General features: G+C 46.2%; 1 protein-coding gene across 1 annotated transcript in view; it reads right to left on the bottom strand.

The window, feature by feature from the left end:
- Positions 1-15,996, bottom strand: part of LOC147726007 (V-type proton ATPase subunit B, kidney isoform) — a 257,085-nt gene that overhangs the window by 51,543 nt on the left and 189,546 nt on the right. The window contains exons 5-6 of the mRNA XM_086960126.1: positions 6,657-6,734; positions 3,072-3,211 (exon numbers count right to left, since the gene is read on the bottom strand). Coding sequence (XP_086816252.1) covers positions 3,072-3,211; positions 6,657-6,734 — 218 coding nt within the window. The remainder of the gene's footprint in view (positions 1-3,071; positions 3,212-6,656; positions 6,735-15,996) is intronic.

Below are 15,996 nucleotides of genomic sequence, written 5' to 3'. Positions count from 1 at the left end.
AACTGGAACAAAGTGGGGACATCTGGGACCTGCTTTTGTATGGTATTTCCAGACAGGAGATGCAAATGTACTCTCTGGGTTTAGAAATTGGTTTGGTAAGGTCGCTTTCATAGTTCATCTTTGCATCTGCCGCGCAGACATGAGTTTGTGCAATGTGATGATTCAAGCAGGAGTACCCACAGCATGAGCTCAATAAGTGTGAATCTCTGTTCCAGGGTCTCATCAGCCTTCTAGGACCAACGATTCAAAGCAAATCAAAGTACCCCTGCTCCCCTGGGAAACTGCACCCTCACCGGTTAACCATCTCTGCTGACTCGGCCCTACTCCTCCACAATTTACCATACAGAATAACCCAGATATGAATAGTCAGCAATCCCTTGCTTAAAAGGACACATAGACTTTCCAAAGACTGTCCTGTCTCAATCCCTCCACATCTTCCTCAAGAATGCAGCCAATACAATTTCAGGAGGGCCTTTCACAGCTGCCATCTTGCACCATGGCAGATTTGGAGCAATCCAAAATGGATCCTACTGGTAATAGCATACATATACACTTGTAAACAACATGGAGTACTGCTTCCAAATGCCATGCATGCACTCACTCAATATTCACACAGGGATGTCAAGGCTGGGTCTGGTCATGAGACATGAGTGGAACTTTACCTGAGCGGACCTGTCGAAGACGACACAAGTCTCAAATCATGGGCGCACACCAACATTAGACAATCAATCAATCAATCAGCATTTATATAGCGCACTACTCACCCAGAGGGTCTCAAGGCGCTAGGGGAGGGGGGTCCGCTACTGCTCGAACAGCCAGGTCTTGAGCTGCTTCCTGAAGGCGAGGTGGTCCTGGGTCAGGCGGAGGTGGGTCGGGAGGGAGTTCCAAGTCTTGGCGGCGAGGTAGGAGAAGGACCGTCCCCCTGTGGTGGCTCTTCGGATTCGGGGGACGGCGGCGAGGGCGTGGGCGGTCGATCGAAGCTGGCGTTTGGGAGCGTAGAAGTTGAGGCGGCTGTTGAGGTATCCTGGTCCTTGGTTGTGCAGGGCTTTGTGAGCGTGGGTGAGGAGACGGAAGGTGATTCTCTTGTTGACCGGGAGCCAGTGCAGGTCTCTCAGGTGTTCGGAGATGTGGCTGCGACGGGGGATGTCCAGGATGAGTCGTGCTGAGGCGTTCTGGATCCGCTGAAGTCTCTTCTGGAGTTTGGCGGTGGTTCCTGCGTAGAGGGAGTTGCCGTAGTCCAGACAGCTGGTGACGAGGGCCTGGGTGACCGTCTTCCTGGTCTTGGTGGGGATCCACCGGAAGATCTTGTGTAGCATGCGCAGGGTGTTGAAGCACACCGAGGAGACGGCGTTGACTTGTCTGGTCATGGAGAGGGAGGAGTCCAGAATGAAGCCGAGGTTGCTGTGCTGTGACAGAGAGGACATGTCTCCTATACACGGTCTGCCACTGCACCTTATCAGCACGCCTCCACGACGCCGGAATCTAAGAGACGGCCCTGGCCTGGACCACTTCCTTTCTATCCAACAGAACCCAGAGCGTCCACCTCTCACCCTTCCGCTCCAAAACCACTGCGATCATCTGCGGCGTCCCTCAGGGATCCTGCCTCAGCCTGATGCTGTTTAATATCTACATGGCACCTCTCGCCCACGTTGCACAACAACATAGCCTCAACATCATCTCCTACGCCGATGACACCCAGCTGATCATCTCCCTCACCGATGACCCCCACACCGCCAAAGCCAATCTCCACAGAGGAATGAAGGCCGTCGCCAACTGGATGAAGGACAGCAGGCTGAAGCTGAATTCAGACAAGATGGAGGTCCTCATCCTCGGACCCACCCCATCAGCCTGGGACGACTCCTGGTGGCCCACATCGCTAGGCACCGCCCCGGAACCCACTGACCACGCACGCAACCTGGGGGTCATCCTCGACTCCGCCCTCTCCATGTCCTGCCATAACACCCTCCGAATGCTCTGCAGGATCTTCAAATGGATCCCCCCACCCCGACACGAGAAAAACCGCCACCCAGGCCCTCGTCACCAGCAGACTTGAATACGAAAACCCCCTCTACTCAGGAACAACATCCAAGCTCCTGAGACGACTACAACAAATCCAGAACGCCTCGGCACGACTGATCCTCGACGTCCCCCGACGCAGCCACATCAAACCCCATCTGAGAAGTCTACACTGGCTCCCCGTCAACCAGAGGATCACCTTCAAACTCCTCATCCACGTACACAAAGCGCTACACAACACCGGACCTACATACCTCAACGACCGACTCAGCTTCAACACCCCCACCCGCAGCCTCCGCTCTGCCAGCCTCGCCCTCGCCTCAGTTCCACGTATCCGGAAAACCACCGGCGGCGGCAGATCCTTCTCCTACCTTGCCGCCAAGACCCAGGACTTGCTGGCATTCAGAAAACTTCTCAAGACCTGGCTCTTCGATCAGTAGCAGCCCCCGCCCCCCCCCCACCCCCCAGCGCCTTGGAACCCTCACAGGTATGTAGCGCACTTTAGAAATGCCGTGATTGATTGATTGATTGATATAATGCACTATGGCATATATCTCACACACTGGTAACACGCCAACACTGGAACAGGAGCCACACTGACACTGAGCCAAAGAAGACACATCTCAATCACTACAATGACATAACAACACGTCTTACACATGCCTCACACATGTCTAAAACATGTCATATGAGGCTTATAGCAGGAGAGTAGTTAGTTTTGACATGAACTGGTGTAAAATGCAAAAGTAGAATCATGTGAAAGGTACTGTAAACCTTGGCCAAGAGCGTAGCATTGACTGATATTTACTTTATTTCATCAAATAGTGCATGAAGTAAAGCATTGAAAATTGATTTTGCATACATTTTTTGAACCATTTGGGCACTGAAACCAGAAAAGATATTCCATTCCAATTGTTACCTATAAAAGTCAATGCTATTTTTCCTGCAAAGCCAGATATCTCCTCTATAACTGTGTAAATGTGGCTTCTAATATATGTGCTTTTTCTGGGTACTATTTTTTCTATATAGACTCCTGCTCGTTTTTCTGGCCATACCTCATTGTGCGGGAGGCCGGCCGCAGAGAAAATAGGAATCTTCTGTCCTCTGGCGATGCTGTTCATGACGTCGATGGGTGAGATCCCGGTCTGTATCATTTCCTCTGGGTAGGTTCGGCCATAGGGGTTGATTGGCTGTCCTGAAACACACAACACACTCAAGATGCAGCATGAGGGAATAAATCACAGTCATCTTCTAATTAGCCAACAATGAATGGCCAACACCGTTTACAACATTTATGTTCTGTATTGACTTCTACAAACGCCTTCTACGAGGGCTTACCAGCCAAGGTGATACTTCCACTGCAGAAACCGTCGAACCAAGCAGCCCACGCCATCGCAGAGGTGAAGAGAACCGACCACATCTCCCTCACCTCGATTGGACTACACTGGCTTCCCGTTAAGGAACGATCAGACATCGACGTTCTCTGCCGACCACATAAGGTCTTGTATGGCAGAATACGAAAGTTCTTTTAAAAATTTCTACACTTTATCACCGCACTAGCGACTAAGGGGCATATTACCAAGCAATAGCGATAATTATCGCAATTGCTTGGTTAGCGATAAAAATTTATCGCCGAGCTTCGGCAATTTTTACCGCAGATAAACCTTGCTATTAGCAAGGTTTATCTCTGAAACGATAAAAATCGGCCGAAATGCATGAATATCGCTGTAAAGTCAGCGATATTCATGCATTACCGAACGAATGCTCTTAGCCATGTTATCCACCTCCAATTGGATAACATGGCTAAGAACTGCTCAGGGCAAGTGTTAGCTTTTGAAGATATTCGCGCTTAGCGCGAATATCTCCAAAAGTTGGTAATAGGAGATAGCGATGTTAGCGACTGTTTCCAGTCGCTAACATCTTGGCACGCCCACTTTGCATGTCATTAGTGATAAATTTCCCTGACATGCAAAGCAGGGCCCAAGATGGTTGTTATCTCCTACTAGCTGTCGCTAACTGGTGTTAGCGACAGCTAGGTAATAGGGAGATAATTTTATCTTCGCTTTCTTGGCTTTTAAAGCGGAGATAAATCCCTTGATAATATGCCGCTAAGAGTCCCTAGTCAAGTGCTCCTAACAAGCAACATACAGGGTCAACCTCACAAACTGTTTTCTTCAAAGCTTTGTGGGAAGAACTATGCACACACAAGGCTCGCATTGTGAAACTTGTTTCATCATCGTTGAAGACAACAAGACTTCATGATGTTCTTATCAAGTCACTTAGGGGCATATGTACAATGAAGTGGCAGAGTGCGGGTTAGCTCCAAAATTGCTAAAGCTGAGCTCCGTCAGTTCAAAAAAGCAGCAGGGATGTGTTGTATTTAATATGATGGAGCCCCCCATGTGGTGCTAAATTAAGCTGCCTAGCACCAATGCAGGCCCCCTTGCTCCGCTGTGCAAGGGTGCCTGTGTTGGAGGGAATGATCGTTAATGTGCAGAAGGTGTACCTTCCTGTACAGAAACAATCCAGAATGAAGGTTTGAAACTCCTATGTGTGATGCATTCCGCAGCACACGTAGAAGTTGCAAATCCTCATTTCTATAATGATCGTTAATGTGCAGGAAGGCAGACCTTCCTACACATAAACAATCATTCATGGCAATTTGCTGTTTCTTTGTGTGCTGCACAATGCAACACACAAACCAAATGCAAAGACAATGAGAATTGACCATTTCTCCTTGTTTCACCAAGTTAAAACCAAGGTTTTCCTGTTCTTAAATGTGGCGCTGCCTCCTATTTACGCCACCCTTGTAAATAGGAGTTACTGACAACCAGTGAGCAGCTTGTGAGCCAAAATGACGCCACGGGAAGACTTTATTGAATACAACTAAAATTGTTCTACCTTCCGTAGATGCTGAGTCTGAATTAGATTGGAGGCCAAATTACGGACGAACGCTGTCAGTCCCTGCTGCCAGTAAAAGAATACAATTAGCACATTGGTATCAATATTTCAAGTCTCATTAGAGTGGATATCAGTTCAGTGTCCTGAGGAGAACCCCATAAAAGATGATTCGGTGGCTTCGAAGCACATTGACCATCATTTGTGCGCCTACTTTGTCAAAAAAATCTTTTTTGATATGAGAGTCACACTGTTATCATTATTTGTTAAGAGTTTGTTCAAAAACTACAACCTGGTTTCAGAAGTTATGCTTGTTCAGGGGTGTACTGTCAATTTATAAGAGAGCAAGTGAATTCAATTTGAAGTGCCATCTACATAAAAATATATATGTGACTATTTCTGAGCACTTGTTTTGGACTAAAAAAAATAAGAACTGACCCTTTGTATTGTTTTTGTTTCATTGATATGACAATTTTTATTTCTTTGTATAAATTGTGTCTGTATCCACTGTTGAGTTTTGATTGATGTTGGTAGGAGTGAAGAATGTTTGTGATTCAATTTTGCATTTGACCCTTTGCTTGTGACAAAAACAACAGGATTTTGTATGATGGCTTTATAAAATCAAAATATAAATATCGACTGCTCTTATTGATTAAAGTGGCCAAGAATAAATTGTAATTGAAAAGGATTAGTCAGTTTTGGCACTGTTTGGTATAACCCTTGTACATAGGGCGCAGCGTCAAAATCAATGGGTGTTGCGACGGAACGCTCACTGCAACACCTATTCCCACTCCTTTCATGCTAAGTGTAGCGTGAAAGGAGCCTTATTTACAAGGCGGCGTTAAGCCACGTTAATTGGCTTAATGCCACCTTGTAAATAAGGCAAAGCTCCTATAGCCACAAGAATGTCGTTAAAAGTGACATCTGGTGGCGTTTAGTCTTGTAAATAAGCTCCATACTCTTCACACCATGTAGGGTCTTTCTTCATTTCTGAGTGCAGTATGTGTCTCTAAGCAATGTGTCTCTAACCTGTTCTGCAGTAGGAGATGCTTATGTTTATTGAAAAGCATCCTGAGGTACCTATGTTATCAGAGTAGTAATAGTGATCACATCAGACCAACATATGCAAGATTATCCGCAGCGATCACCTCATTACAGAAGGCAAGGTTGCCAGCAGTAATGTAAAAAAGAGTGCCAGTGTGGAAAGCCTCTAAGTTGGTAACACATGACAGCCATTGTTGCAATTACCAAGGTACCAATTTAATAAATTTATTAACAAGAATACCCAGTGCCCTGTGGTTGATCACTCAAATATCAGCTTTAAATATGTTTTGGAACTGTAATCATTATTCTCCTAATATCTGCTAATAAGTTCTGAAAATAAACACATTTTTATCTTGCATATACAATTAAAACTTTTCTATACATATAATAATTTTTAAATATGCAAAAGCTTCTAATTTAGTAGGCTGGGTTTCAGATAGCTGAGCTACTTATAGGTAGCTTAAATGCTACCAGTAGCTCACGCGCTACTTGTTGGAGAAGCCTGCACTAAGCCAAGCAAAGGAGAAAAGCTATGGCTCTGTAGTGTGGTACCAATGATGTTTCACTTCTGCTCCCTCTGCACACATCTTCACAGCACTTAGGATAAAAAATCTAGCAAAGCAAATTTAGTAGCTAGGAGTCGTGTGAAGGAGTTTTTCTGCTTTGTCTCTGCATTTTTTGAAAACTTTATTTCTTACCGTTGATATCTAAGAAATCTTCTGCCATGACAGCGGGGCCTTTGTCAATGGGTTTGCCAGAGCCGTTGAACACCCTTCCTGTGAGCAGAAGCACATGCGCAAGTGTTAACCTTTAAACACTAAATTCATATTTTAAAAACAGATAATATATCATTTTTAATACAATTCCACTTTCTTGTAGTATTTTTTCAATCGTTTTCACACATTTTGCATGACTAAAAAACTTAGATCACCAGTCAACATGTATTTTGGGAACAAATCGCTCTTTCGGGGTGGATTTCACAAATTTGCCGCTTGTACCCACCATCTCAGATCTTCAGATGTCCTTCACAATTCAACTTGAAAACAGTAGACTGGACCTACAATATTATTATTATCTAATTGACCCCAACAGATTCAAAATCCAAAGTTTCCAAAAGAGTCATCATATATATATATAGATGTATATATACACACACACACATATTACCAGAGTCATTCCCCACTGGGTAGTTATAGTAAGGACACCATTTCAATAGGTAATGGACTTTTTGGTTTGTTATAACTTTGCCGCCGTTTGACTTAACTTCCCAAAAAAACTAACAGGCATATTTACAAGAAAGTGGCGAAGCGTGTTGTTTAAACCAAGACCGGTAAAACACGCTTCGTCACTACGTTTCCACTTCCGCTGGCGCTACATATATGTCTCCCTTCCTGCACATCAAAAATCTCTCAATGCCTTTTTGTAACTTCGTGTGCTGCTTAATGCAGCACACATAGAAGTTGCTAAACAGCATTTGTTTTAAATGATAGCTTATGTGCAGGAAGGGGGACACTTCAAAGGCACAACTGGGTATAAATACTGGACCTCAGACACCATCTCTTCTGTCCACTTCTGGACCTGTGATTAGTCTGCCAGGAAGAAGGACAGCTGCGCTGCTATAAGGACTGCCACTCTGCTGGGCTGCTGCTCTACAGGAACTGCTGCCCGCTGCGCTAACCTGCAGTCTGCTACCCTTTTGCCTGTGGAAAGACAACTGGACCAGCATCTTCAACTTGAACCCAGGAGTGAATCCAAGGGCTAGTCTGCTGGCCTCCTGATCTGAGCTTCAGGGATATAAAAGGCTCCCCAACATTCTATAAGAGCCCCTGGACCTGGCTGCAGCAAGTTCCTGGCCCACATGTGGTGCGTCTCAGATCCTGGACCCCTGGCGTGGCTCCCAAGTGCTGAAATTAAAGCTTTAGTGCACTCTGCAACTGCAAACGAGCCTGTTCGCACCAATACTCGTTGCTCGCACACACAGCCAATCAGCGCGAAGCATCGTCAGCACCCGCTCTACGCACTTCAGTATCGACTGCTCCCCATGCCAGCAGGCTCTTTCCGCTTCGCCAACAGCCTCCTGCGATACTCTCCCTGCTCCTCACAGCACTCTTCAATGTGAACAGGACTCTTGGTATGAACTTGAGAGAGTAAATGTAAATGTAAATGTACATGTATTTATATAGCGCAAACCGCCCACATCGCAGGCATCTAAGCGCTTGCTTAGGGAACCCGTCCTGGTATTCCCCTGTGAGATAACCCCGGCAGGGTATCCACAAGGTGAAAGCCAGGCATCCCGCCGCGAGGGGCCGTTGTGGAGATTAAGCAAGCTAAACTTCAGCAGGCCTATCCTGGTGATGGTATCCAACATGCGCTCCATAGTGGTCGGCCTCAACTTTAACTTTAAGCCAGTCCATCATTACCAGATAACCACGGTTGGCACTTTGTGTTTTTATGCGCTATTTTACACTAAATCTTTAAAAATCCATAACTTTGGTCCTACTGATTGAATTGTTGTTGTTTTGTTCTTAGTTTATTTATTAAATTCAGCCCTATTATTCTAACCTGGTATGGGATCCTTTTGGTGTGGTATTTTCACTGTGTTACTGTTTGAAGCGTTGCATAAATACTTTACGCATTGCTTCTAAGTTAAGCCTGGCTGCTCTGTGCCAAGCTAAGGAGTCGAACACAGGTTAATTTGGGGTTTGCTTGTGCCTTACCCTGACAAGGATTGTGGTTGCCGCCTGACCAGGACTCACATCCTGTCAACCAACAACCCAATTTCTCACAGTATGTATGAATGTTTATTTGTGAGTCTTGTGAAGGGGTGTGTGTGTGCTTGTGTGGCCCCAGCCCCACCTTCCTGCTTACCAGTTGCCACTGACTTGCAGCCCCATCCTAAAGCCATTGTACAAGCTGGATTTTCCCGCTGGTAAAACCGGGTCTGGTGTTCCCACACCCATTAAATCTGAGTACAGGGACACCAGGGCACTTGAAATCGGGTGGAGTGGTTCCCCCATGTTGTGTGTGGCTCACTTAAATATCCTCCATCCCTGCTAGGCTTTTGAGAGCAGGGGAGGTAAAATGTAGGCGTAATATCTCAAATAAAATTGGAGAAGTGTAATTGTGAATAAAGGCAATATATTGCACCTCGCATTTCCGATCTACATTAAGTGCAATTTGAGCTTCTTTCTGATTGACTATTTGATACTACTTACAACCCCTGGGTGAACACCGTCATTGCTGCCCCCGCCCGCTTCAATCCCTTAGTTCTGTCCATCGGATTCTAGCCTATCAGTGTTTAATTTGTGAAAAAATACCTTCCAGGGCTATCGTCAGGAGGCCACTGCAGCATGCACCACACATTGCCCCTGCTTTGCTGCCAATAATAGTAACAACACAACTACTAGCCGTCACTCTCCTATGGCTGAGACAATTGGGGCTCTTTCAGGGCCCCAAAGCTTTAAGAAGGTCTTGGGCGGCAGCAATAGTCATTTTTAATGTGTAAAGAATTCATACTTGACTGTTGTTGTCATCTTTAAATTAGCCAGACAGCGCCACCTTGTTGCAAGTGCCGGTGCTGACAATTAAGTGCTGGTGCTAAGCACTGGAAACCACCGCCTCAAATTGAGCTCTGCATGAAAACACCGATAGGGAGGGACTAATAATAATGCACAGCGATGTCAAAGGAGGTGACCTTATAGGATGTCACATGGCAACCTGTGCCATGCTTCGGACTTTAAACAGAGTGGATCTGTCCTGCAGCCTTTTTAAACTTTGCTAGCCACAGAAGGAATGACCTTGAGCAGCTCATGGCCACCAGAGAGTTTCTTTTTGAATCATTAAGTCCAGTTACGTAGATAAAAGTATCTTTAATCGTGCTTGTTCCTCCTGTCTGCTCTTATTTGGAACTAATTGTTGGCACCTTGTTTTCATAAAGCTCAGCGGGCAAAACGCTCACTTCTGAGATCTGTGTGGGTCGATGGTCTCTGGGTCGGATGCCAACATGGTCAACTCGTCTTTTCACTCTTCTAAAGTTAACAACATGAGGGCCAGTTTATAATTTATAATATTAAATGCATGGTCAAATGTTCTAAAACACTAAGGATTAAAGCGCTATATAAAAAATAATTGCAAATGCCACTAACGTTAACTGTTATTATTCTGCAAGGTTGGGCTGACAGTAAAAAGTTTTTTTTTCTGCAGTCTATTAGTCAAATCACAACATTCGTCGCTTAACTTGTTTCAAACAGTAAATGTGCAGCTAGTGGCCGGCTAGTGACTTCCTCGCAGCCATTAATAGACATGCTGTATTGGATATCAACCGGTAGGTGGCAGCAGACTTCTGTTCTTGCGTTGTATCTTAGCACTGCAGCGTCGTGCGTCAGCCACACAGGACCCCGGTGGGAGAGAGGCTGAAACATGTTGGAAAGCACTGCATGAAGGAAGGCCATCACTGCAGAAAGGGGGGGGTCTGCTGATAAAGACGCGGCAGGCTCACTGGCTGCAGCCATGAAAATAGCACTGTAAATATTCAGATGTATCTAGATAAACTGGCGGGAACTTGCAGAAGTAAGATTGTTAAAAGAGAGAGACTGCGCCCGTGAACGCTACTCAAATCCTGGATGGTGTCAATTCTCAGCTGGGATACTGTGAGTGACAGGAGCAAAGCCTACGGAAAGAATGAAGGTGGGAAGGAACGTGATGAAGTCAGGTTAAAGGGCCAACCTGTTCCTTTTTGAGAAGCGCGCTTTAGTGTCAGGTCCTTAGTGCTCTTACATTAAGATAGAACCAGTTCTGTTCTTCAGACAATCTTGCCCTGATGTCCTTGAAAGTTTCTTAAACAGATTGCTTTCTAAATTGCAAATCCTGCAGAACACTGCGGCCAGACTTATCCTAAATATATCACCGAGATCCCCCTCAGTTCCAAGTCTGAGGTCCCTCCATTGGCTTCCAGTAAGAAAAAGAGGCCACTTTAAAATCCTGTGTCTAACTCGTAAAAGTATCTATGGTACTGGGCCCGGTTACTTAGCGAAAAAGCTTAAAAGATACCAGTCAGAAAGAATGTTAGGGTCGAGTTCAAAATCTCTTCTTACCCTACTGAGAGTCCGCACTGTATGTAACGGGGGACAATCTTTTTCTTGTCTCGACTCCCCCCATCTCTGGAACAAGCTGCTGTTTCATCTTCTCTCTATTGCGAACAACCAGCACTTACCCAAAGAATTGAAGACTTGGCTGTTTGACCAGAAAGAACGCAATTCGGATATGAATCGCTGCAAGCGCCATGAGACCTACCTGGTGATATGTGCGCTATATAAGATTTTCTGACTTTACTTGACTTTTAAATACCGTTTTCCTTTATTTTATTTTTAATGTGGGTAATGTATGGGAGTCTGTTACAGTTTGCAGAGAAATGTTTGATTTTCAACACCATGCAACATCTATAAAGTGTGTCTTTTAGATCAAAACAGGACTTCACATATGAGAAATGAGCGGAGGGTGGGCATAAAGATTATTTGCAATATTATTAGTGAGCTGCTGTTGTTTTATAATATTGAAAACACATACCTATTCCTGAGCTTTAGATGTAAACATCTTTAGAATTTGGATAAGTGCACCTGCGCTCTGTCATTGATTGACCTGGCCAAATAGGGCACGACAAAGGTTAAATTGGATCATAAATACAATAATGTTCGAGCAGGGGTTCCTAAAATAGGTTTTACCCAGGGCCCCAGAAATCCTTAAGATGTCCCGGTGTATGTCTCCTGTCCTTCTGGTCATCAGTTCTCTGAGGTGAGGGCGGCAGGACACAGGACAGTCCCACACGAGCAGGATGGTTGAACCACCTTGGAATCATGGGGGCCACCTCCCACTCCACCCTCTGGAGAAACCCTCTCTGTTGTCTTCACAAAAAAAGGCCTCAAAGAGTTAGTTTTCATATAATCTCCCTCTCACGGGTTGATTAGCCTTTCTTTACAACAAGATGCAATGTGCTCTGTTGAGTGTGTGACATAAACAAAACATAAAGACATGGCAACGCCATAGCTATAAATGGTGCAACAGGTATAGTGGCACCGGAGCCCAGGAGTGTGAGGAGCCCACTGAACACCAATTTTCGCAGTTTTTAGGTCTCGCCTAGCGTTGCAGCGCGCATGCACTGCTCGCTCTGCGAAAGCTATTGTGATCTTGGAGATTTCTGTAGGGCACTTGAAGTGCCGCCCCTCATTCTTATTGGCATGCGTCGTCATCATTTATGTTAAACGCTTGCTCCCTATTTGAAATGAGGATTTTTTGTGTACGCCCTGTCGCTTTGTCGGCACGCCCATCCGGATTGGATTGTGTACTAGCAGCGTCACATGGTGGGCTTTATCTGTTGGGGAAGCACTCTTTGATGGACACACAGGGAGACTAGCATCTGTGCTATAATTTCACCGGACACTGTAGAGCTTTTTACGGGGCTTTGTTCTCCGGTACTTTTGTCCTTTTAGATGCGCACAAATGAGCATATGTTTTTTTAATATGGTTTTGGTGCCGCTGGACAGCGCTGAGCTTTCTACTGCGCTTTGTTTTCTGGTATTTTTTTTTTAGGTGAGCACACACAAGCGTATGTTTTTTTGGGTATTGTTTAGGTGCCGCTGGCCAGTGCGTAACTTTTTGCGGTGCTACGATAATATTTCACTGGACATTGTTTATTTATTTATTTTTGTTAGTGCTGTTGGGGGACACTGTAACCCAGGACCAGACCCGACCACACCGGCCGTGGCTGATCTTTTTTAATTTATTTATCCGGAAGTCTTGTTTAGGCAGTGGTTGCAGCTGTTGCTATAACGCACCACGGCACTCTGGCAGTTCAGTGCCTTGCTGGATTTACACATGGTAACAGTGTTTATATATATATATTTTTTTTAAACCTTTATTTAACATTTGCAATCAAATACAGACAAGGGCCTAGAACCCCCAGGGCTGGCCGCTAAGCATTTTAGTACGTTATTACCCGCAACTTCAAACCCGCCTCCCTGGAGAGCATAGGATCTCAATTCACAAAACGGATCGGTTGCAAAGGTAGTCCGATTTGGACACAGGATAGGAGGTTTTCATTTTAAAATAATAAGTAGGAAGAGTCAGGTGTCGCACAGTGTCTCGGATCACGAAAGGGGGGGCGAGCAAAGAAATAATGTGTCCAAAGTAAACTCGCCATAAAATAAGTCAACGGAGTTAAGACATAAGACATAAGGATAAATTAGCACATTATTATTCGTCTACTCCAGCATTATTGTCCATCCCAGAGCACCAAAACCTCAGAAAAGTCAAGGTACAGATATAGAAACAAGGATGTAAGAAAGCCGAACCCACTACACTAACCCGGAAAAGGAAAAAGAGAAGAAGACAAGGGAAGAGAAGGAAGAAAAGAGGCCATAGAACAAAAATAAAAACGAACACCCATCCCCACACCCCCCCACCCTGCACCCCTGCTGATGACTACGGCCACCCCCCTCGCAGCGTGCCTGTCGCCCAGTAATCAGAACCCGAAATATAGAAGAAGAGAAAGAAAGAAAAGGCAAAGAGCCCCACTCGGTGAGGGAAATCGGAGGAGGGCATATTTCTACGGACTACCGGTCTCCTTCCACCCGTCGTAGCTAGCCCCGCCCCGGACTCCGTTAGGTCAAGAAAGCAATCCCGTTAAACCCAGTGCCACAATGAGAGACCCAGATAACAATCTCTACCCTGGCCCTGTCGATCAAATTCACTAAAGTCGTCAATTAAAGAAAGACCCTTCCACAAATTACTGCAAAAGTCTACAGAACAGGAGTGAACAGAGGAGAAAAGAACGGCAGATCTCAATGTAGATGGTTGGTGCCAATGTTGCCCCTCCCTGTCTCCGAAGCCAAGCTTTACTCTATCCGCCATCTTGTAAGACCGACAGGGGAGGGGAGTCGACAAGGTCCGAAACAGGCAAAAGTTGAAAAGTAGAAAGTTCCAGAATGGGGACGACATGTAAATGTTCCAAGGGATACACAGTCGGGGGTTCCAACGGCTCCATTGGGTGATCGGGCACAGTACAGTCAGGTAGATCCAGTACAATAGGGGCAAACTCTGCTTCCAGCGCCGGGTCAAAACAAGCCTCCGAAACATCTATCGAAATGCAGGCTAGCTGCCGGGGCACTGGTGTCGAGTCAGGATCCGCTCTCAGGCCTGTGAGTCTTTCCGTCACAGACAACAAATTGCAAGTCTGGACTTCAATGATCCCCTTAAGTGCAATGAGTGCCTCCAGCACCGTTCGTAGTGACGGGCCAGTTCGAGCCCGCTCCGCTAGATGCCTTTCTTCCTCCAACATGATGGTCCCCACGGAGAGGCGCCTTCTCCGGGGCAAAATTAGGCGGAACAGGAGTAAGCCATGAGGGACTGACGGTTAGCAAGCAGTAATACGCAGTGAGGCACCGACCCAGGGGGATCGACGATGCAAATGCCGAACCCCCCGGTCAGGGACCCCCGCGACACAGCACTGTGTGTCACTCGTCACCTCACCTACTGTAGGGCACCAGACAGCTGGTGGTAGCAGACCAATCAAAAAGTCTGAGTGTTCCAGAGAGCGGACCCGACCTCATTCAGCAGTCCGTTGTTATTCAATTCGGACCCGGCAGAGCCCGCACTCGAGACCCCGGCGTCCCTACTGGGTTAGGCCTCAAACGATCATCGACGTAACTCCGCTCCACAACGGCGGAGAAACTCCGGGATTGCACCACTGGAGAGCTGGTCGGATCACACACACAGATCCGGTGCAGGTAACCAGGATAGGCGACAGGATAATAGAGCGAAGGACGGAGGTCAGCGGAGCCGGGAGACTATGCGGCCATCTTGGTTGGTGTCGTAGCTTCTCCAACAGTGTTTATATTTGCATCGTGCTTTCACTTTACAATAGCTGCGGCCACACACAGCACTCGCGGGGTGGGGCTGCAGCTATTGTAAAGTGAAAGCGCAATGCAAATATAAACAAGCTGCTGCCTTTAAGTTCCTCACTCGCGCACTCGTCCAGGGGCTTTACCTGTTCCCGCACTTCTTCGAGAACGAAGCGCTTAGAAGCGGCCCGCACTTCGTTGAGAACCAAGCGCTTAGAAGTGGCTCATTTCTTGAAGGACGCTACTGAAATTCCTAACTCGCACACTCACCCTGGGCTTTGCCCACCCCTCCACTTCCTCAAGGAAGAATTGCCTAGAAGCGATTCGCTCCCCAGTACGGCGCTACACGCCCATCCTTTCCTGTGCCGGCTGGCAGCGCGGGGCCCGTTCTGCAGCTGTAATACGCCTTTTATTTATTGCTGGTGATGCAGGATTGAGTAAATAGCTCGTCAGTCAATTACAACACGATGTCAAGGTCTGGCATACATTATAGAGGCACACCCTGACCTCACTAGTACTCGCTAGTATTTTAGAACTTATGACGGGGTCCTCTAATGAATGACATCACGCTATGATCCATTTCCCTAACATACATCATCAATTAATGGGACAGGCCGGATGTTTTCTAACCAATGACTGGGTTAAAAGAACCATGTTTTTCATTAGACTGTCCCACCAAATGATGCATCTAGCGAATGACGTCAGGGCAGGCATGTATTAACATTAAGTAGACGTCATCAAAGAATAAGCACTTAGTGAAAAAACATATTGATTGATCTTTGGTGGCTCCGGATTGGGTAGGAAACTGTTTTTCATTCTTTCCGCTAGAGACACAGTTTAATGAAGGCATCTAGTGAATGGCGTCACAGCTAGGCTTAAAACGTAGCCAGACCCCACCAAGGAATGGACATGATTTGTTCATGAGTTCTGAGGGTGGTGCTGAGATTGGGTTAAAAGGCTGTTGTTTTCGTTTTCACTGACCAACACATTAAAGGCGCGATCTAGTGAGTACTTCCACAGCTGGACTGAACTATGCGGTGTCCTCGAGAAGAGGTTAAATGGTGTGTACAAGTTATGTGGTGAATTAATCTGTACTGGAAGAGAGGCTTTGTAACGAGCCTGTGTCCCCAAAGCGTTCCCCGCC

Source organism: Lissotriton vulgaris, chromosome 3_1, assembly GCF_964263255.1.
Source record: "Lissotriton vulgaris chromosome 3_1, aLisVul1.2, whole genome shotgun sequence".
NCBI lineage: Eukaryota > Metazoa > Chordata > Amphibia > Caudata > Salamandridae > Lissotriton > Lissotriton vulgaris.
This window is presented reverse-complemented; position numbering and strand designations above follow the sequence as displayed.